We start from the raw sequence: 22389 nt of genomic DNA on the forward strand, positions 1-22389 counted from the left end.
GAGCTACAAACAAAGTCACACGAGCTAGTAAACTAACTCACACAACAAAAAGGCGAAACACGCAAGTAACTGACACACAAGTCAACAACACGTGACAACGCGAAAAAATTGACTGACACGTAAGTCTAAACGACTGAAAACACAGTAAACACACACTCTTTCGCGTCGACAAAATACGATAGCTAAACTTGCCCCACAAAAACAGAGGCACGTAGAGCTACAAACAAAGTCACACGAGCTAGAAAACTAACTCACACAACAAAATGGCGAAACACGCAAGTCACTGACTAGTGGGGCTCGTATGTTGCAGACGCACTAATAAATCATTCACATCTTGCAACAAACATCATACTTTGTGATATTGTTCCTTATAATTATTTAAGGGATTTCAGATACAGAGCCACTTCAGAAATCGCTTTTTTTGTCTTTGATAGGGAATAAAAGGCTGCATTTACAGCAGACGAAATTCGTACCAAAAGCGCTCAGCAGTAAATATTCACAACCCTCAAATGTAAAATTCAATGGTTTACCATGCACCAGAAGTTGTCTGCTGAAAACACATGCATGACATAAATACTATTATGGGTATTTTTGTGTTCTGGTATTTAATTTGATCGTTTTTAGAATTTTTTATATCCGCAGAATGAACATTCAAGATGGCGGCCTCCGTAACATTGCGTGTTTTGATTTGAGCGAAAACAACGTTTCTGAAGGTAAGTTTTCAAGAATACGCATCCATTCACCAATGTCACATCATTTTACTGTTTAATTCTCCCCTGGGGTCTGTTATTCATCGGGTGAAGCGCTGAAATGCTTGTTTAATCTTGCAATAGCTCATTAGCTGGATTGTGATGCTGATAGATCTAGATCTATCTGTTGATTAATACAAGTAAGGAAATCATGATCGCCACGCTGGTGATTTTAAACAGATTAAACGAACTTTGAATAAAAGGCGAGGAGAAAGAGATTGTTCATGGTATGATAATTAGTCATGCCTACGTTAAGGACTTCCATAAGTCTCTAAACAGCTGAGGTGGGGAGGGGTAGAGTCAAAAACTGAGTGTGGGTAGGCCAGATAGTAGGATGACCAGCTGGAGATAAAAACACTCCACTCCCCATGTCTTTACAGTGTTGTGATCAAACTTTCAAAGACGGTAGGTAACAGACAAAAGCATACAGTTTATGCTAATCAAATGAGATAAGTGGTTTTGAAATATGAAGAGGTACCGCTCTTTGAGTTTTACAATTTTGGTTTGTTGCTTGTTTCTCATCCTTTTGCTTATTTTAACCTTTGCCGTGCTTCCTGGGTTCACCTGTACCCAGAGACACACTAAAATCATTGTAACTCTGGAACCATTAAAGGTATCGTTTTGAAATTTTAAGTATCTCTCACACACCTAATTTGCTCTCTGTCTGCAAATTTTTAGTGTGTACATGACAAAACATCAGAATTAATTGATTATGATAATTTACATAAACACTACCGATGGCGCGGGTTCACACATACCCATACTTTTAAAGAGTAGTAGTGATTGTAACTATCCCTCTGCCGACGGCGCGGGTTCTGCTACACCCATAATTACCAAAGCGGCGGAACAGTGTCTGTCTGCCTGTTTGTCTCCAAGAGACTGTCTGTCTCTCTGTTTGTCTGTCCGTATCTCAGTCTCTGTCTGTATGTCAGTTGCTCTGTCTGTCTGTCTGTCTGTCTGTCTATCCGTCTATCCGTCTATCTGACTGTCTGTCTATCTGACTGTCTGTCTCTGTCTCTCTCTGTCTGTCTCTCTCTCTGTCTGTTTCTCTCTCTGTCTCTCTCTCTTAGTCTCTCTCTCTGTCTCTCTCTCTCTTAGTCTCTCTCTGTCTCTCTTTCTTAGTCTCTCTCTCTCTCTTTCTTAGTCTCTCTCTTTCTTAGTCTCTCTCTCTCTTAGTTTCTCTCTCTCTTTCTTAGTCTCTCGCTCTCTCTTTCTTAGTCTCTCTCTCTCTTTCTTAGTCTCTCTCTCTCTCTGTTTTAGTCTCTCTCTCTCTTTCTTAGTCTCTCTCTTTCTCTCTCTCTTAGTCTCTCTCTCTTTCTTAGTCTCTCTCTCTCTTAGTCTCTCTCTCTTTCTTAGTCTCTCTTTCTCTCTCTCTTTCTTAGTCTCTCTCTCTCTCTCTCTTTCTTAGTCTCTCTCTCTCTTTTTTAGTCTCTCTCTCTCTCTTTCTTAGTCTCTCTCTCTCTTTCTTAGTCTCTCTCTCTCTTTCTTAGTCTCTCTCTCTCTCTAGCTCTTTCTTAGTCTCTCTCTCTCTCTCTCTTTCTTAGTCTCTCTCTCTCTTTCTTAGTCTCTCTCTCTCTCTTTCTTAGTCTCTCTCTCTCTCTCTTTCTTAGTCTCTCTCTCTCTCTTTCTTAGTCTCTCTCTCTCTTTCTTAGTCTCTCTCTCTTTCTTAGTCTCTCTCTCTCTCTTTCTTAGTCTCTCTCTCTCTCTCTCTCTCTCTCTTAGTCTCTCTCTCTCTTTCTTAGTCTCTCTCTCTCTCTCTTAGTCTCTCTCTTTCTTAGTCTCTCTTTCTCTCTCTTAGTCTCTCTCTCTCTCTTTCTTAGTCTCTCTCTCTCTTTTTTAGTCTCTCTCTCTCTTTCTTAGTCTCTCTCTCTCTCTCTTAGTCTCTCTCTCTCTTTCTTAGTCTCTCTCTCTCTCTCTCTTAGTCTCTCTCTCTTTCTTAGTCTCTCTTTCTCTCTCTTAGTCTCTCTCTCTCTCTCTTTCTTAGTCTCTCTCTCTTTTTTTTAGTCTCTCTCTCTCTCTTTCTTAGTCTCTCTCTCTCTCTTTCTTAGTCTCTCTCTCTCTCTCTTTCTTAGTCTCTTTGTCTCTCTCTCTTAGTCTCTCTCTCTTTCTTTGTCTCTCTCTCTTTTTTTGTCTCTCTCTCTCTTTCTTAGTCTCTCTCTTCCTTAGTCTCTCTCTCTTTCTTAGTCTCTCTCTCTCTTTCTTAGTCTCTCTTTCTTAATCTCTCTCTTTCTTAGTCTCTCTCTCTCTTTCTTAGTCTCTCTTTATTAGTCTCTCTCTCTCTCTCTTTATTTGTCTCTCTCTCTCTTTATTTGTCTCTCTCTCTCTATCTTTCTTAGTCTCTCTCTCTCTCTTTCTTAGTATCTCTCTCTCTCTCTTTCTTAGTCTCTCTCTTCCTCTTTCTTAGTCTCTCTCTCTTTCTTAGTCTCTCTCTCTCTTTCTTAGTCTCTCTCTCTTTCTTAGTCTCTCTCTCTCTCTCTCTTTCTTAGTCTCTCTCTCTTTCTTAGTCTCTCTCTCTCTCTCTCTTTCTTAGTCTCCCTCTCTCTCTTTCTTAGTCTCTCTCTCTCTCTCTTTCTTAGTCTCTCACTCTCTTTCTTAGACTCTCTCTCTCTCTCTTTCTTAGTCTCTCTCTCTCTTTCTTAGTCTCTCTCTCTCTTTCTTAGTCTCTCTCTCTTTCTTAGTCTCTCTCTCTCTCTCTTTCTTAGTCTCTCTCTCTCTCTTTCTTAGTCTCTCTCTCTCTCTCTCTCTCTCTTTCTTAGTCTCTCAGTCTCTCTCAGTCTCTCCCTCCCCATCTCCCTCCCCCTCTCCCTCCCCTGCAAGAGGTCGGTGAAGGGAGAAACTCGATGCAACCACTGAAGTAGCGCTGTGGGTTTCCCTGAACCCACCCCGTCGTTAGAGAAATAAACGGTAAAAACCCTCTTTCAAATGTATGGGTTCAGACAAACCCGCATCGTCGTTAGAGGAATAAACGGTAAAAACCCTCTTTCAAATGTATGGGTTCAGACAAACCCGCATCGTCGGGAGTGTGTAGTCAAAAGCGGCATCCGGCAAAGGTTAAGTTGACCGTGCATTGGTGTGAATTTTATTTTTACAGGATACACAAGAGTTACACCACATGCCGGTTCATTGGAACAAGCGTTCTGCAATTATTCCGGTGCCACAGAAGGGAGCTGATTTCACTAGTACTACTGTATCAAGGTTTGTTACCTAATACATCCTGTCTAGCTTAACAGTAAGATTTTTTTTATTTGTATTAATTGGAACATGTTTGCACATAATTTGTAAGCGACCTCTGTGAATTTGATGGGTTTAACGTACCCTCACTATGGTCAAATTCTGTTAGCGACTGTTTGAAGCGAATAAATGTAGTGGTCAGAAAGATTCCAGAATCAGTTGGGTCACTGGAAACTTTTTTTTTTTTAACCTGAAACAGTAAGAATTATACGAATTCATGAAATAAAAATTTCTTTCATTTTGGTCTGTTGTGTGAAGGCTTGCTAACCCGGCTTTGACCGACTCTCTGAGATAGTAAACATTATTCAAATACATTCAAATAAAAATGTCACTAATTTCATCTTTTGTGTGAAGGGTACCCCAGGCTGATTTCCTACACCATGGATGTAGAGGAGGCCAGACAGTCTGCTTCTCATTCCAGCTGTGTTGCGTTTTTCTGCTCGTGAAGTGTATCGCCGCATTGCCAAAGCCATTGGCCAAGAAAAGTTACCCTGTCTGCCCATTTTGCATAGCCGTACAGGCTGTGACACTATGTCGTTCTTCAATGGTATTGGGGAAACAGAAGGCTTGGGAAGTATGGCAAGCATTTGAAGACGTCACTCAAACTTTCTTCATGTTGTCTTCTCCTCTTTGTAAGCTGAGTGCACAAGAGCTTTTTGGTGTACATTTGTAGGACAAAACCAGCAACGTACTGGGTGTAAACAGTGCTAGACGGTACCTCTTCAGTAAAAAGAGCTACCAAATTGCCCATAACCCCCTTACAAGTGAGGTGCTGCTGCAGGACATGAGATTGAGAAGAGCCATCTACCTATTAGACTACCCAACTCTGTGGGCTGGCAGTTCAAGGCTGGAAAGTGGGAGTCATTCTAGACGAGCTTTCAAGAGGTATCCAGCGTGTGCCGAGAACTCATGAGGTGTGCCTGTAAGAAGAGCTGTACAACAAAACTCTGCAAATGCTGCAAAGAAGGACTGCAGAGCACAGCTCTCTGCAAATGTGCTTGCATGCCTGTGAAAACTGTCAGCATCTAAACTAGCTGTGCAACAATATTATTGCACCCATTTTCATACCCCAACTCAAACATATATTCCTGTGTCATTTTATTAAAACTGTCTTCGCTATCTGGCACATTTTTTTTTTAGATCATCATTTACACCGTCAAAATAAGGATACCCTTGACGTGACAAAGAGATGTGACAAAAACTTCGGGTACCTTTTAAAAAGCCGACAACAATTCCTAAGGCACAACTGGGTCACTGTTGTATACAAAGAGAAAGTCAACTTGATTATCCATCCAGAACAGGTTGTTTTATTTTGCCATCTTGCATATTTCTAGTGTTGTGCAATTGTACCTACTGATGTATATGTGTCGATCTCACGGATGAGATGTTTATGTGTCAAATTTGAGGGATACCCAAGTCAACTAAAATCCATGTATTTTAGCAATGACCAAGTGGGTTGCGTTGAAACTTTCAGGAATGTGTGTCTACACACGAGGCGTAGTTCAACCGTTTGAGTACACTTTCAAATCTTCACGAAATAATATTTTAAAAACTGCCACAGGTTTGTTGACTTACATCCCACATATTTTTGACTTCGCATGTATATATGACAGATGGTTGTTTCAAGTACTGCCAAAGTTTCTTTTGAGTATAGACACTTGCCGGAATGTGCTAGTTGTGTAAACAAATGAGAACAAACAACGTTTTCGAAATACAGCGATTATGAATTTTAGTCGACTTTTGAGTTGATACATTACATTTTTATCAGTTTTATTTTGGGGGTACCCTTATTTGGGCGGCAGTCAAATAACCCATGTAAAGGCCACCTTTTATCTTAAAAGTGTTTCAGTTAGCCAAGTTGAGTGCCCTCAATAGCATAAATTGAATACAACAGCAAAGGAATTAATGTTTTCGTTTTGGTATGAAAATTGGTGCAATATATTTATTTTTGCACAGTTTAGGTAATCCACAATTCTTCAACCCTGCCACCCACACCGTCCAATCATTCTCTGCACCAACAATACATGTATACATGTATTGTTTTGTTTAAACATGTTTTTGTGTTAGTTTCTATTGCAAGAGAATGTCTTGTGGCATCAAAAATGCCTAAATACCCTTTTCATTTGCGGCCATTTTGAAAATTGTTAAAAAACTACTGATTTCTTAATTTTTTTCACGGTGGCTCTGTATCAGGTTTTGTTAAGCAAAAGCAAATGTCCATTTACGCCAAATTTGCTGTTAATCACATGAAGTGAAATATGTCTAACATACCCAACCGTTTACACTGGCGGCCATTTTGAAAAATTGTTTAAAAACTACCCAATTTTTAATTTTTCGCGGTGGCTCTGTATCAGGTTTTGTTAAGCACATAAAACTCTTCATTTTTGCTAAATATGGTGTTTGTTGCATGATTTGAATGATTTTGCAACATACGAGCCCCACTAGACACGCCAGTCAACAACACGTGGCAACGCGAAAAAATTTACTGAAACGTAAGTCTAAACGACTGAAAACACAGTAAACACACACACTTTCGCGTCAACAAAATACTATAGCTACACTTGCCCAACACAGAAAGGGGCACGCAGAGCTACGAGCAAAGTCATACGAGCTAGCTAACTAACTCACACAACAAAATGGCGAAACACGCAAGTCACTGACACACAAGTCCGCAAAAAACGGACAACGTACAGTAACGAAAACAGCGCAAACAACCAACAACAAACGGGAACGAGCTCACCAAACTGTAGGCAAGGCGAGCAGAAAAGCTGGGTAAAGTGGCCGGCGGGTGTCACTCAAACACACAAGGTCAGCCACAGAGCGTCAAAAAGTGAACCGTCCTCTCCGAGGTGAAAAAGACGTATGAGAATAGGCACGTGTTCCTAGAGGAAGTGACGTGGCACACACCCGTATGGGAGGTAACTCCCAGTGTGCTGGCCCATTACCAAAGCTACTTTCACTTTCGTTTTGGTGATGGGGTTGCTTCCCTTTAAAATTTTTAGCCGGGTAAGCGTTTTTCAGTGATAAGCATCTCAGGTGACTCAATGCTAATGTGATTCGGAGTAAGAATATGTTATTTAATTGACCATTATATTAAAAATATACCACTTGTTTCAAACTACAAAGACTTGTTATAACAGCAATACATTTCCCTTTTTACCGAAGTAAAATACTGAAAGCCTGAGGATGTGTCCATAACAAGCTAAAAGAACAGATCAAATGAATGGAAATGTTTTCACAAATGATTATGAACTGAACATGTAGCTGACTGTTACAATAAACACTGAATGAATTATGTGTGCGATGAAGTGAGCTCACAACAATTGGCTTTCACAACAAAATCACGCTGCGAAAGACACAAATAGCTTTCACTAAGGTCAGCTGCACTTGCCTTTGTTGTGAAAATTACAACACATGTAGCATGTTTAATTTCGGCATTTTGAATTACCCATGTTTGGCTTGTTATAACCCTTACAGAAAAGAAAATCGTTGCGATGTTGCTGCGATCTAAACACATCGCGGCAACTAGTCGCAGCTGGTCATGGCTACCCGCGATGTTGGCGCAAGCCTCGCAATATCGTGGGTAGCTGCAACCTTGGCGCGAGTCTCGCAACAACATCGCAGGTAGCTGCAACCTTGGCGCGTGCACGTGCCTCGCGACAACATCGCAGGTAGCTGCAACCTTGGCGCGTGCCTCGCAACAACATCGCAGGTAGCTGCAACCTTGGCGCGTGCCTTGCAACAACATCGCAGGTAGCTGCAAGCTTGGCGCGAACCACAGTTTTTATAAGTTTGACATTGTCATCTTAACAATCACTGTAAAGCATTTAGCAGTTAAACTGTTAACTTGCACTGTTCACTAATATTTGGTACATGACTGAACAAAAAGCTAAAGTGTACCATGTTGAAATATTCTCGACATTGTACTAACTGCAGTAATGGAAAATTTCCTAAATAAATTATCATTTAATTAATATACTTACCCGAATCACATTAGCATTGAGTCACCTGAGATGCTTATCACTGAAAAACGCTTACCCGGCTAAAGAATTTAAAGGGAAGCAACCCCATCACCAAAACGAAAGTGAAAGTAGCTTTGGTAATGGGCCAGTACACCGGGAGTTACCTCCCATACGGGTGTATGCCACGTCACTTCCTCTAGGAACACGTGCCTATTATCATACGGCTTTAAAAAATCTTAAAACCATAAGCGGGGCAGGTGGGAGGGAATACAGTATGTGATTCGGGTAAGTATATTAATTAAATGATAATTTATTTAGGAAATTTTCCATTTAATATCATATTCTTACTCCGAATCACATTAGCAGATAACATCAACAAGGCGGTGGGCTAGAAATGAATCAAAACTCACCATCAAGTTCTGGACAGGAACTGGCCTGCTGCTATGAGCGCTGGAAGGCCTCTGGAGCCATCCTGTCGAAGAGCTGTGACGTCCCGAAGATAAAAGTTTATGAAAACATCTTCGGAACGCCAATACGCAGTTGTCAGCACCTCCTCTAGACGTCTGGAGCGCAGAACTGCCAGAGAGGATGCCCACGCCCTCGTCTCATGGGCTCGGGCCGAGTCAAGTGGCAAGGAGGGCATAACCCCCCCCCCTCTTTGTGCGCCTCCACTCATAAGCCTGCTTGATGAGCGAGGACACCCACCGGGCCAACGTTACCTTCGACAAATCTTTCTCGCGCCTAGTAAGGAGAGAGATAAACAACAACTTCTGAGAACTAGACCGAATCGGCTGAGTCCGGGCTAAGTACAGACGAAGTGCCCTCACAGGGCAATTGACCGAATCGGGGTCACCCGGGGCCAACGCGCTGGTCAGAGCCTTAACTCTAACCAGCGGAGAGGCCTGCCCCGGAGACTGATTCTTGGCCAGGAAATCAGGACGGAAACGCAAAGATGCGGAACCGTCCGGCTCAAAGGAGATATCTCCAGGCTGACCCGACAGGGCGTGGACCTCGCTACCCCGTCGGGCCGTAGCCAACAAAAGGAGAAACAGCGCTTTGCGAGTGACAATGAACAGACTGGCCTCGCTTAAAGGCTCAAAATCCGCAGAACGAAGGATTAAAAACAAGTCCCACTTGGGAGCGGGCAAACGAGCTTTAGCTTCCTTAAGAGCAGCCCCTTTAATGACTGCAGCTATAACGCCCCCGACTCGAACAGAATGACCAATCTGCTGAAGAGTCGCCGAGATAGCGGAGCGCCGGACCCTCAACGAGGAGACTGAGGCGCCCTGTGAAGACATGAAAGAGAGGTGGTTAGCGACCTGAATAGAGCGCGGAGCCACCGAACTCACCCCTCTAGCTGAACACCAGGCAGTCCATGCCTTCCAGTGGGAAGCATAAACTGAAGAGGTGGACGCTCTATGCGAGCGAGCCACCAAGTCCAGAGTCAAAGACGACGCCCCAGAGCGCTTCAGCGAGTCCCGAACAACTTCCACACGTGAAGCTTCAGAAGACTGGGCTCCTCGTGTGGAATGCCTGTTCGGGGCTGCACTAGTTCCCCTCGCACGAGTGCGAGAGGAATGGGGGGCCCTTGGGCAAGCCGAAGAAGATCTGGAAACCAGACCTGCGACGGCCACAGAGGAGCGACCAGAAGAAGAAGGGCCGGCTCCTCCATCTCCGCTTTCCGGATTACTCGGCTGAGTAACGGAAAGGGAGGAGTCTGAAGATCTGTATGTGCCCCCCAACCCTCCCTGGACGCATCTGTAAAGAGGTCCAGGTCGGGGAGGGGCACGACGATCAGAACACCTCTGCAGACCCACTCCGTGTGCAACCACGGAAGGGTCGCAGACTGGAACCATCCCTGCAAAGGGATGAGGGCGTCCCAGTCCACCAGAGGAGAGTCCACAAACGGCTTCAGCGCGAACTGAAGCGGACATTTGTGGACCCGGCCCAGTGAAACCAGAAGAGCCATAGACTCCATCTGCCCCAAGATGGAGGCGAGCGAGCGGATGGAAGCCATCAGGAGAGGTAAAGTGGAGCGAATCTGAGCTTGGAGCTTGTCCACCCTTCTCTGAGAAGGCTGGACAGTCCAAGCGACCGTGTCGAAAGACATCCCCAGATAAGTGAATGTCTGTGACGGGGTCAGCTCCGACTTTACCCGGTTGATCGAGAACCCCAACCAGTTGGATTCTCGAAGAACCGTCAGGGTATCCTGCGAACAGCCGCTCTGGGACTGGTTCATGATGAGCCAGTCGTCCAGATAAGCCCGCAGACGGATACCCTGGGACCTCACCAGTGCACAGACCTGTCTCACCACCATGGTGAAAATCCACGGTGCGAGAGACAGCCCGAAAGGGAGTGCGCGAAACTGGTAGATCTGATCTCCCCACCGGAAACGAAGCCATTTCCGGTCGGTCGGATGCATAAGAATGTGAAAGTATGCGTCCGTGAGATCGATCGAGGTCACCCAGTCTCCTGGGCGGAGAGAGTCTCGGACAGAGGCTGGCGTCTCCATCTTGAATTTTATCTCCCTCAAGAGAGTATTGAGGAGAGATAAATCCAACACGGGACGCCATCCTCCTGATGCTTTGGGAACAGCGACCAGAGGCCCGTAAAATCCCAGGGAGCTGTGGACCCGAACTCTCTCCACCGCGCCCTTCTGCTCCAGGGAGGCAATTTCCGACTGCAAGACGGAACGTGCTTCCTGCGAGAAGGGGGGCTTGAACCGCGGAGGCACTCGGGTAAGAGGCGCCTTTTCCTCCCGCCAGAGTAGACGGAAGCCCGAACTCACCACTCCCACAATCCATTGGCTGTCTACTACCGACATCCAACGAGAAAGTGCCCGGGAGGGGCCTCCCGCCATCACCAAGGTGGAGGGCGGGAGGGAGGTGAGATCGGGAGCGCTTCATTGGGGGTGTGGCTAACTTCCAGAGCCGCCACGCCCCCTCCCCGATGCCGTCCTCTTCTTCCCACCACGAGCGGCCGGCGAAGCCTGCCGCTTCTGAGCTGGCTTGGGGTTAGACGATGTCTGAGCCTGCTTTTGTTTAGAAGGCTGAGACTGTTTCACCCCCTTCAGAGTGTAGTCAAGGAACTGACTGTCCTTGTTTGACTGAATCTCCTTCTGTCTGGCATCCAGTGCCAGCGGACAGAAGAGAGACTCCTCTGAGACCGGGGAGACTCTCAAGGTCTCCCTAGTAGCCAGCTCCGTGAATTGGGACTGCGAGAGGAAGAGATCCCTCCTGCAGAGTACCGCTTGGGTGTACTGCAGGGAGGAAAGACGCAATTGTTCCTCATTGACCTTGGCCAATGCGGTCAAAAGCGCAGAGACATCGTCCGCATTCTGTTCTTCACTGAGAGTGAAAGGAACTAGCGAATCGGTCAATGCCCGAGACAGAGCCCGAACGAGAGTCTCCGCAATGGAGGACAGTTCGATCTGCCGACGTCCAACCTCCTCAGCAGAGAGGAGGGAAGCCTCGGAAACCGGCAAAACCGAATCACGCTTGATCGGTTTAGTCAGAAGAGGCAGCAATTCCCGGGAAACCGGAAGGGTAGCCCTAGGGAGTGCAAAAGACGCCAGCCAATTCTGGCTCTGATTGGGCATGCCAAGCTTCCTATTGGCCGTAGGCACGAAGGAAGAGGCTTGGGCCGCTGAAGCCACCCACTGCTGAGCTGATTCCGGAACTGGACCAAAAGGAAGCAGTAACGGAACAGGCACTGGCCGAATACCACTCCCCGCATGTGCTGGACGAACCAGTGAATGCGAAAGTTGGTAAGCCACTGACGGAGACTCGGCGAACCGGAAGGAAGAAACATCCTCCTGTGCCGGCCGGAAGTCCGCCATGGCAGAAGGAACGAATGATGCGGAAGAGTCCGCAGCCACCACCCCTTCAGGAAAATAACGAGACGTTACTTCCGCCGCGACGTCAAGAACAGACTTGAGCTTCGACGGAAACACGCCCCGCGACTCCTCGCTGACCACTGATGGAGCATCAGAATAGTCACACGTGGAACCATGACCGAAGTCACCAGTTCCGGAAGCAGAAGCATGCCCTGGCAAACCGGAAACCGGAAAAGCCTGAGCACTAACGTCATCCTGCCGCCCAAAACCCTGTGAAGGTAAAGGGTAAGCAGGACGACCATCCGCAAAAACCGGAGCTGGATGAGCTGACGTCACTCCCCCGACTGAGTGGAGTGATGCCTGCTCAAGCCTAGGCGCTTGAAAGCCGGAAGGCGCACGCTGTAATCCACTATCTGGTATCCGGAAGGAACCACCAGAAGAGGAAGAAGCGTTTCCGGCCGAAACCGGAAGTGTAGTCAACGGAACCGCAAAATGCGGAAGTGAAGACTGCACTGGTTGACTTCGCGATCCGGAAGGACCGGAAGTCAGTGAATACTCCATCCTGCCGCGACCGCCGTAGCGTGCCGGAGCGGACGGATCATCACTTCCGGCAAGTGCCGGAAATGCGGCAGTCGAAACCGACTGCCGCCGCTGTTCGAACAAGTCCGGGGCCTCGTAGGTTATCGCCGGAAATGAAAGATCAGCAAGGTATCGGTCGTGACCCGATGCGAAAGAGCTGTCCCCCGAAGGAGAACGTCCAGGCGCCTCACGAGGGCTATCGGACCAGCTCTGCTTACCAACCGACGCTGAAGAGGGAGGACGCTGCTCCAAGCCGGAAGTGGAGGACAAAGACACGGAAGCCAATGCCCGGACGTCACTGCCAGATGCCGGAAACGCCGAACTGCTGGCGACGGAACGCTGAAATTCTGCCTGCACCAAGCTGCGGATTTCTGGAACCAGTGACTTTAACAGAGAGGAAACCAACGCACCTTGTCCAGGTGCTAACAAAGAAGACGAAGTCTCCGATGTAGAGACAGGTGCAGAAGTAACAGTAGCGCTAGGCGCCGCAAAAGAAGCAGAAGTAGTAACAGCGCTAGGCGCCGAAATTGGTACAGCCAACAAAGTGTTACGCTCTTGGTCTGTAACAAGTAACGTTGCTTTGGAAGAGGAAGACTTAGCCTTAATTTTCCCCTTGGGGTCCGACTTGCCACGGCGCTTGTCTGAATCAGACATGTTGACAACAACACGTGGCAACGCGAAAAAATTTACTGAAACATAAGTCTAAACGACTGGAAAATTCAGTAAACACACGCACTAATGCGTTAACAAAATACTATAGCTAAACTTGCCCCACAAGCAGAGGCACGGAGAGCTACAAACAAAGTCACACGAGCTAGAAAACTAACTCACACAACAAAATGGCGACACGCAAGACACTGACACAAACGTCAACAACACGTGGCAAAGTAAAAAGATTTACTGAAACGTAAGTCAAAACGACTGAAAACACAGTAAACACACACGCTTACGCGTCAACAAAATACTAAAGCTACACTTGCCCAAACAGAAAGAGGGCACGCAGAGCTACTAGCAAAGTCACACGAGTTAGCTAACTAACTCACACAACAAAATGGCGAAACACGCAAGTCACTGACACACAAGTCCGTAAAAAACGGACAACGTACAGTAACGAAACAGCGCAAACAACCAACAACAAACGGGAACGAGCTCACCAAACTGTAGGCAAGGCGAGCAGACAAGCTGGGTAACGTGGCCGGCGGGTGTCACTCAAACACACAAGGTCAGCCACAGAGCGTCAAAAAGTGAACCGTCCTCTCCGAGGTGAAAAAGACGTATGCTAATAGGCACGTGTTCCTAGAGGAAGTGACGTGGCATACACCCGTATGGGAGGTAACTCCCGGTGTACTGGCCCATTACCAAAGCTACTTTCACTTTCGTTTTGGTGATGGGGTTGCTTCCCTTTAAATTCTTTAGCCGGGTAAGCGTTTTTCAGTGATAAGCATCTCAGGTGACTCAATGCTAATGTGATTCGGAGTAAGAATATGATATTAAATGGTGATTTACAATATAGGAGTTCCTTTTCCACCTCAAAATGGATTTAACTACAATAATCTGTTGTCCATTTTGTTCAGGAAGGAATTCTGAGCAATATTGTAGTGTAAAAGTACTAAAACAAAGCAAGCTGATTGCACACGTCAAAGCAAACAATACAACATCAACTTGCGTTACACTTCACAGAAAAGCATGAGAAACAAATTCATGACATGAACATAAACACACATGCAGATCATTTTGAAATCATTGAAAGAAAAACATTGTAGACACAAGCAAACATGCATGTTGAGACAACATAGAAGCAATTTCACGCTGAAGCAACACCAGAAAAGCATTCACTTTGACTGCACATTCATAGCAGAATGTTCAAAAACAGCCTAATGATCAATTATGTAATGCTCAAATACCGAAAAACATTTGTAAATGGCTGAATGAAACACTTAGCAGATGATTAATAAAGCTGATCAAATTCATGAATGAGATGACTCAGTGAATGATTGAATGAATGAATAGCTAAAGAGACAAGAAGATGAACAGACAGATAAAACAAGAAGGGCAAAGCCCATACGACTCACATGCTTGACCTTGACCTTTACTTGACCTTGACCTTCAGATAACTAAACCTAGCAATGACATCATACACTAAGAACTGCTTTACACATTTTTCCTACCAAAACAAAGCTGTTAATTCAAGACATAGGAAGTACAATGGTGCTTATTGGCTCTTTCTACCATGAGATATGGTCACTTTTAGTGGTTCACTACCTTATTTTGGTCACATTTCATAAGGGTCAAAGTGACCTTGACCTTGATCATATGTGACCAAATGTGTCTCATGATGAAAGCATAACATGTGCCCCACATAATTTTTAAGTTTGAAACAGTTATCTTCCATAGTTCAGGGTCAAGGTCACTTCAAAATATGTATACAATCCAACTTTGTAGAGCTCCTGTGACCTTGACCTTGAAGCAAGGTAAACCAAACTGGTATCAAAAGATGGGGCTTACTTTGCCCTATATATCATATATAGGTGAGGTATTCAATCTCAAAAACTTCAGAGAAAATGGGAAAAATGTGAAAAATAGCTGTTTTTTAGACAACATTTATGGCCCCTGCGACCTTGACCTTGAAGCAAGGTCAAGATGCTATGTATGTTTTTTGGGGCCTTGTCATCATACACCATCTTGCCAAATTTGGTACTGATAGACTGAATAGTGTCCAAGAAATATCCAACGTTAAAGTTTTCCGGACGGACGGACGGATGGACGGACGACTCGGGTGAGTACATAGACTCACTTTTGCTTCGCATGTGAGTCAAAAAGGCAAGTTAATGTATAAGCTGCCCTCACAGTGCCACGACTGACTGACTCAAAGAATAAAGGAAGTTCTCTTTGAAAATCAACAAGTTTGCAGAGAGCAACTTATCAGACCGCCACTGAAGATGTCCGACCGATCAGACTAGCATAGACGGTTAGCAAGTGACACATTCAAGGGAGTTAAACAATGTGCAAGTTTCACACACAACCACTTTAAGAAAAAAAAAAGTGGGGTGTCGATGGTTGATGTCTAAACTGACAGAGCAGTGATGATGATGAGCTGGTGACTGACAGAATGATGATGAGATTGTGACTGACAGAATGATGAGATTGTGACTGACAGAATGAGCTTGTGACTGACAGAATGATGATGAGATTGTGACTCACAGAAAGATGAGACTGTGACCCACTGAATAGTGATGAGATGGTGACTGACAGAATGGTGATGAGATTGTGACTGATAGATTGGCGATGAGATTGTAACTGAAAGAATGGTGATGAGACTATGACTGATAGAATGGTGATGAGATTGTGACAGACAGAACGCTGATGATATTTCACAGAACAGTGATATGGTGACTGACTGAACGGTGATGAGATGGTGACTGACTGAACGGTGATGATACGGTGACTGTCTTGACGGTGATCGTACAGATTGACAGAATGTTGATCAGATTGTGACTGACAAAATGGCGATGATAGGGTGACTGACTTTACCGTGATGGCAATGGTGAGTGAGAGAACAGCAACAGACTGTCTTACCGGTGCGTATAGGCTTGCGTGGAGGCAAGTTACTGAGACTAACGACAGAAGAGCTTTCATGCGTCAGCCGGACAGGTAAGAGACGGTTCTGCATCAATGGATGCCCAACCCCTGGACCGTGACGAGGCGAAGACGGGCCACGTCTCCCCGCCCCGGGGCTGGTCACAGGTGGGACGGGGATTTTTGGATTGTGCGGCCGAACTTTATCGGTGAGAGCCATGATCTTGCGGACGGCTCCAGGCGATTCCGTCCCTGTGAGAGGAAAAAAAAGCCAACCGTACAGGGTTGGTGACATGCCATGCACAGAACACTCAACAGAACACTCCATACGTTTACATACGAGAACATGTATGTGTACAAGGCAAACAGAAAAGCAAACGAAAGAACAAAAGGCTGAATGACAGACTGTATTTAACATTTTCAGGAAAGCAAACTGAAATCAGACAGGCAAAAGTAGTCCCTCTAATAGTAAGTTATTTCACGCAACAGAACATGAAGTTACAATCACAACTGAACCAAACATAACACTTGCTACAGGTTATATGCTAATCAAACTGAAGGCACAGAACTGAAGTAGAACTGAAGTTCAAAGCATTAGATTCCATGTCTCATTCCAACCAAGCAGAAAACTGAGCACTGTTAAATAAGTAGCAATGCCTTTATATCAACCCTGGAATTTTCACTCAAATGGTGACCAAAATGTGTCTTTACAATTAACTATATATACCTGCCGAAAGCAAAAAAGCCATAATAAAACAGAATACTGATTGCTTCTGAAATAGATATAGAATTCACCACCATAACATCAAAGTTGTAAAGCACGGCTTCCCTCCCCTTTAAACACAGGTATGCAAAAGTTGGACCAGGAAGATTTAAAAAGTTAAAACCAGATTCACAAAATGATCAGGAATTTTGTTTAGTTTTGCTCATTTCTCTCCAAAAAGTACCACGAAACCTTAAAGCGACATTGTCTAGACTGTTACCAGTCCTTCACCGTAACACCCTCAGTACCTACAAACTGAAAGGTTACTCCACTCAAAACTGCTACACTGTCAAACTCAACTGATTGGACTCTGAGTACAGAGGATGGGACAGGAGATACATTAGACACAGATCAGCACAAACACGTCATGCGAATGAAGCCTCACCGAACTTCGGCCCTGCCGGCACCGAGCGCTTGTCTTCCAGGTTGGGAGAGTTGTTGACACTAGGAGAGGCGTCTCTCTTGCGAGCTGCACACGGACACACAATTCCGGTTACAGTGGAACCTTTCTATAACCACCACCCAAGGGACAGACCAAAAGAGGTCTTGTGAGACAGGTGCTTATTATGGAAAGGTGAAATATATAGAGGAAAAGCCCATTTGGGACCCTGTAGGGTGGTCGTTTTGGACAGGTGGTCGTTCTCAAGAGGTGGTGGCTAGGACAAGTTTGACTGTAGTTAAAAAAAAATTCATACTCTAGACAGAGGTTGGGCCAGGAACTGATAAAGAGAGAGTCGAGAGAAGGGAAGGGGAAGACAAAGGGGAAGGCGGAGAAAGCAGGGTAAACGTCTCTGCATGTTTAGCTCAGATTCACAGTCGCACCAGTCATTCAATTTAAAACAAGAAGGGCAAAGCCCATACGACTCACATGCTTGACCTTGACCTTTACATGACCTTGACCTTCAGGGTCAAGGTCAAATAACTAAACCTAGCAATGACATCATACACTAAGAACTGCTTTACACATTTTTCCTACCAAAATACATGTGAAGGTCATCCAAGGTCATGCAACACAAAGCTGTTCAAGACATAGGAAGTACAATGGTGCTTATTGGCTCTTTCTACCATGAGATATGGTCACTTTTAGTGGTTCACTACCTTATTTTGGTCACATTTCATAAGGGTCAAAGTGACCTTGACCTTGATCATATGTGACCAAATGTGTCTCATGATGAAAGCATAACATGTGCCCCACATAATTTTTAAGTTTGAAACAGTTATCTTCCATAGTTCAGGGTCAAGGTCACTTCAAAATATGTATACAATCCAACTTTGAAGAACTCCTGTGACCTTGACCTTGAAGCAAGGTAAACCAAACTGGTATCAAAAGATGGGGCTTACTTTGCCCTATATATCATATATAGGTGAGGTATTGAATCTCAAAAACTTCAGAGAAAATGGGAACAAGAAGGGCAAAGCCCATACGACTCACATGCTTGACCTTGACCTTTACATGACCTTGACCTTCAGGGTCAAGGTCAAATAACTAAACCTAGCAATGACATCATACACTAAGAACTGCTTTACACATTTTTCCTACCAAAATACATGTGACCTTGACCCAAGGTCAAGGTCATCCAAGGTCATGCAACACAAAGCTGTTAATTCAAGACATAGGAAGTACAATGGTGCTTATTGGCTCTTTCTACCATGAGATATGGTCACTTTTAGTGGTTCACTACCTTATTTTGGTCACATTTCATAAGGGTCAAAGTGACCTTGACCTTGATCATATGTGACCAAATGTGTCTCATGATGAAAGCATAACATGTGCCCCACATAATTTTTAAGTTTGAAACAGTTATCTTCCATAGTTCAGGGTCAAGGTCACTTCAAAATATATATACAATCCAACTTTGAAGAGCTCCTGTGACCTTGACCTTGAAGCAAGGTAAACCAAACTGGTATCAAAAGATGGGGCTTACTTTGCCCTATATATCATATATAGGTGAGGTATTGAATCTCAAAAACTTCAGAGAAAATGTGAAAAATGTGAAAAATAGCTGTTTTTTAAACAACATTTATGGCCCCTGCGACCTTGACCTTGAAGCAAGGTCAAGATGCTTTGTATGTTTTTTGGGGCCTTGTCATCATACACCATCTTGCCAAATTTGGTACTGATAGACTGAATAGTGTCCAAGAAATATCCAACGTTAAAGTTTTCCGGACGGACGTCCGGACGGACGGACGGACGACTCGGGTGAGTACATAGACTCACTTTTGCTTCGCATGTGAGTCAAAAATGTGAAAAATAGCTGTTTTTTAGACAACATTTATGGCCCCTGCGACCTTGACCTTGAAGCAAGGTCAAGATGCTATGTATGTTTTTTGGGGCCTTGTCATCATACACCATCTTGCCAAATTTGGTACTGATAGACTGAATAGTGTCCAAGAAATATCCAACGTTAAAGTTTTCCGGACGGACGGACGGACGGACGACTCGGGTGAGTACATAGACTCACTTTTGCTTCGCATGTGAGTCAAAAAACCATTTCAGTCGTTCAATGAATCAAATGTCAAAACTGAACGTTTTCTCACACACAGTGAAATCCACATATCAAAAACTTCTGGAGAAAGCCTTTCAATTTGCTATCAGAAGACTATTACAATAGCCAAGTTGGCAATAAATTGGTGAATGTTTGGGAATCATTTCTTTTGTTCACTTGCGCTGAAATCTCACAAAATAATCCAAGTACAGGAATCGAAAATTATTAACAACACACGTACAACTTTTATCTTGCCCACTCATCCATCCAACCACACTATGAAAAGAAAGACAAAGAAAAGAAAGATGACGACAAGAAAAACGAAGAAACAAAAGACCAAGAAGAAAGAGCAAGCATTTACCTGGTGCCTCGCACTGGTTGGACATTTCAGCAAGCTCTTCTTCATTGATGTTGGCGGGCATGGTACTCAGGTAGGACCGCGCTTTCCGCACCATCTGGGCCTGGGGAGCAACACTTCGTTAGCTAGGTACAGCTACTTGCAAGGTTTTTGAATTGTGTGATTATAGTTTGTTTATTTATTCATTTATTCATCTTCAGTGACTAAGCTTTCTCACACGGCCCACATCCTACGAGACTGCAGGAACCACCAGGTGCTGAGAGAGGAAATCTGGCCAATGCCGGAGTCCCTGCACAACAAGCTGTACGGGCCAGTGGCTGCGCTGCAGAGGACCACTAATTATATCTCAAGATCTGGACTCCAAGTGTGATCGGCGATCGAAAAGAAGAAGAAGACTAAGCTTTCTCTATCTTTAGTCAAAACTGCTGGTATGCGCACTTATCTTTGCAGCAAGTTTCTCTTTTTCTCTCTATCTCTCATACACCCAACCACACACACTTTGTTTCTTTCTTAGGGTTATAACCACTTCCCCGAGATTTGACCAAATCCCCTCATCCAAGTTTAAAAACGTCCACAAAATGCTTCTGCTTATTTTTGACACACGCTTTTAAACAAGCATTTCAGTAACAACAAAAATTGAAAGAAAGAAAGAAAGAAAGAAGGAAAGAAGTAAAGAAGGAAAGAAGAGAAAGAAAGAAAGACACAAAGACAGAAAGAAAGAAAGAAAGAAAAAAAGAGAGAAAGGAAATAAATAAATAAATAAACAAATAAAGACAGACACAAAGACAGACAGAAAGAAGTGCAATGTTGGCAAAGGAGCTCACGGCCTTACCTCTTCATACATCTTCTTGGGGTTGGGAAGCGCTGAGCCGCGTCGGTTCTTTGTTCGCTTGAGCGTGGCCATACCTGACACCAGGGAACTGCCAAACTGACTCTGTGTGTTCAGTAACATGTTGCTCACATCCTAAAGGTACAAACAAATCCTGGTTACTGATGGGGAAACAGTACAAAGAGCAAAACAGATTTTCTCCAGAGAATGAATACTCCAGGGCAAATCATACAAATTTATTCAGCCAAATGATTCCCTCACGACCCACCCTCATTTACCATGGCTTGCTTAAGTACATATGGTTGAAGTCTTCTCTCCCATTTCTTTTTCTAGCTGTAGGTGCAGTTTCTTCTGAAGAATGAAGTCAAACATTCGTCCCTTTCTCGTCCAACTCCTGGATATATGTTTGTGCTCCTGTATGTGTTTGTGTAAAGGCATGTGTAACTTTGTGTGAGTTTCTGTTCTCAGCTGAAGCTGAATTAATTGATTGATTGATCCATATAGTTCCACTGTATGTGAGGTACTATAGAGTTTTACTTACGTATCTTGCAGAACACATGTTGTTGGAGTGTCTGATCTCCTTGGCAATCATGCGCAACTTCTCAAAGTTGACCAGCCTGTCCACGTAGGAGTCGTTGCCCAGGTGGATGAAGGTCAGGTCCTTCTTCACCACAGGAAAGATGGGGATCTGGACAACAAGTGCACATTTCATTACATTTGCTTTTTTCGGCAAGGAGATAGCTCAGTCCGTTCGATCCCCACGTTCAGCGAGGGATTTATTTCCCCGAGTCAACTTTGTGCAGACTCTCCTTAGTGTCCGAACACCCCCGTGTGCACGCATGCGCATGATAAAGATCCCAAGTTCACAGCGAAAGTCTCAGGGCTTGAAAACATTAATATACACGCAAGCAGAAAAAAAAAGGTAGCGCCGTACTGTACGGCAGCTTGGTTTCCCCTGAGAGACAGCAACCCCAATTTCCAGGAGGGTAACCTCACAGGACTATATAAAATCTTATTCTCATCTTTATCCTTCTGTTTTTTCTTTCTGTATATCTTTTTGTATGTTAGTGTTTGTCTTTTTGCTACAAGAGTTCTTTAGATATGAATAATGTAATTTCTACTATTACCACCTGCATAAAAAACAGCCTGATCTTGCATAAGATCAATGTTCAAATGGCCTACATGCATGCTGAAGTTTTGTTGTGCTGCACATTGCTGTAAGCGTGGCAAAACAACTCACCACTGGAGGCTGGATGTGCTCGCTGTTCAGCAAGTTGCGGTACTTGGCCATGTTTCGTGATGGATCCATCAACGTTTCCAAGTCCTGGAACAAATCACCAGATGAATGTCACACAAACTGCTCAAACATGTCACTTGCATTCTTTGCAGATATTCGACTGAACAATGAACTGCTGCTGCATAGTCATTTTAATGAACAAATGAATGTATGCACTCCTGATGGGCATCAAAACTGTGTGTCGCAGAGACAAATTCTTCATGCGAGGTCAACTTTTTATAGAGCAAAGAAGTTTTCATTGCATGAAGTAAATTCTTGTCTTTTCTGTGGTTTGAAGTGTCTTTGACATCCTCAGCAACACTTCTGTTTAGGAACAGCACTCTAGCCATGCAGGAAAATGTGACTGGATCTTTTGTAAATTCCTTCCACACAACTATCGTTCTGAATTTGAAATTTACAGAGAGGGATTTATAAAACTTTTAAGTTCAAGTGGAACGCATCAAACACAGACATTATTTCAGTGGCTGACCTCAAACATCTTGCTGTATTTGCTGGGCAGTTTTTCCCACGAGCTGCGTAGTCGTGACACAGAGCCGTGCCGCAAGCCGCTCATGATGGCGAACATGGAGTTGAAGTTCTTGTAGTCTTTGCAGCACTCTGAACACACACAGAAAATGGTGAAAAGTGCACAATACTCATCAGCACTAGATTTTGTAATGATTTCAAATACACACTCATCAGCACTAGATTTTGTAATGATTTCAAAGTCAGTCTGTGACATATT

At 44.4% G+C, this 22389-nt stretch overlaps 2 protein-coding genes across 7 annotated transcripts in view; one reads left to right on the forward strand and one right to left on the reverse strand.

The window, feature by feature from the left end:
• Positions 1 to 22389, forward strand: part of LOC138958650 (phosphoinositide 3-kinase adapter protein 1-like) — a 100054-nt gene that overhangs the window by 65835 nt on the left and 11830 nt on the right. The gene's annotated exons all lie outside the window — the stretch shown is intronic.
• LOC138958649 (rap guanine nucleotide exchange factor 2-like) overlaps positions 1 to 22389 on the reverse strand; it is a 67945-nt gene that overhangs the window by 21396 nt on the left and 24160 nt on the right. For 5 of the 6 annotated variants that reach the window (XM_070329872.1, XM_070329868.1, XM_070329869.1 and 2 more), the window contains 7 exons: positions 22135 to 22262; positions 21609 to 21692; positions 20910 to 21056; positions 20372 to 20503; positions 19543 to 19642; positions 17081 to 17164; positions 15933 to 16184 (listed from right to left, as the gene is read on the reverse strand). In XM_070329872.1, coding sequence (XP_070185973.1) covers positions 15933 to 16184; positions 17081 to 17164; positions 19543 to 19642; positions 20372 to 20503; positions 20910 to 21056; positions 21609 to 21692; positions 22135 to 22262 — 927 coding nt within the window. The remainder of the gene's footprint in view (positions 1 to 15932; positions 16185 to 17080; positions 17165 to 19542; positions 19643 to 20371; positions 20504 to 20909; positions 21057 to 21608; positions 21693 to 22134; positions 22263 to 22389) is intronic. The other variant, XM_070329871.1, reaches the window with a different exon arrangement.

Source organism: Littorina saxatilis, linkage group LG2 (genome assembly GCF_037325665.1).
Source record: "Littorina saxatilis isolate snail1 linkage group LG2, US_GU_Lsax_2.0, whole genome shotgun sequence".
In the NCBI taxonomy this organism is placed as follows: Eukaryota; Metazoa; Mollusca; class Gastropoda; order Littorinimorpha; family Littorinidae; genus Littorina; species Littorina saxatilis.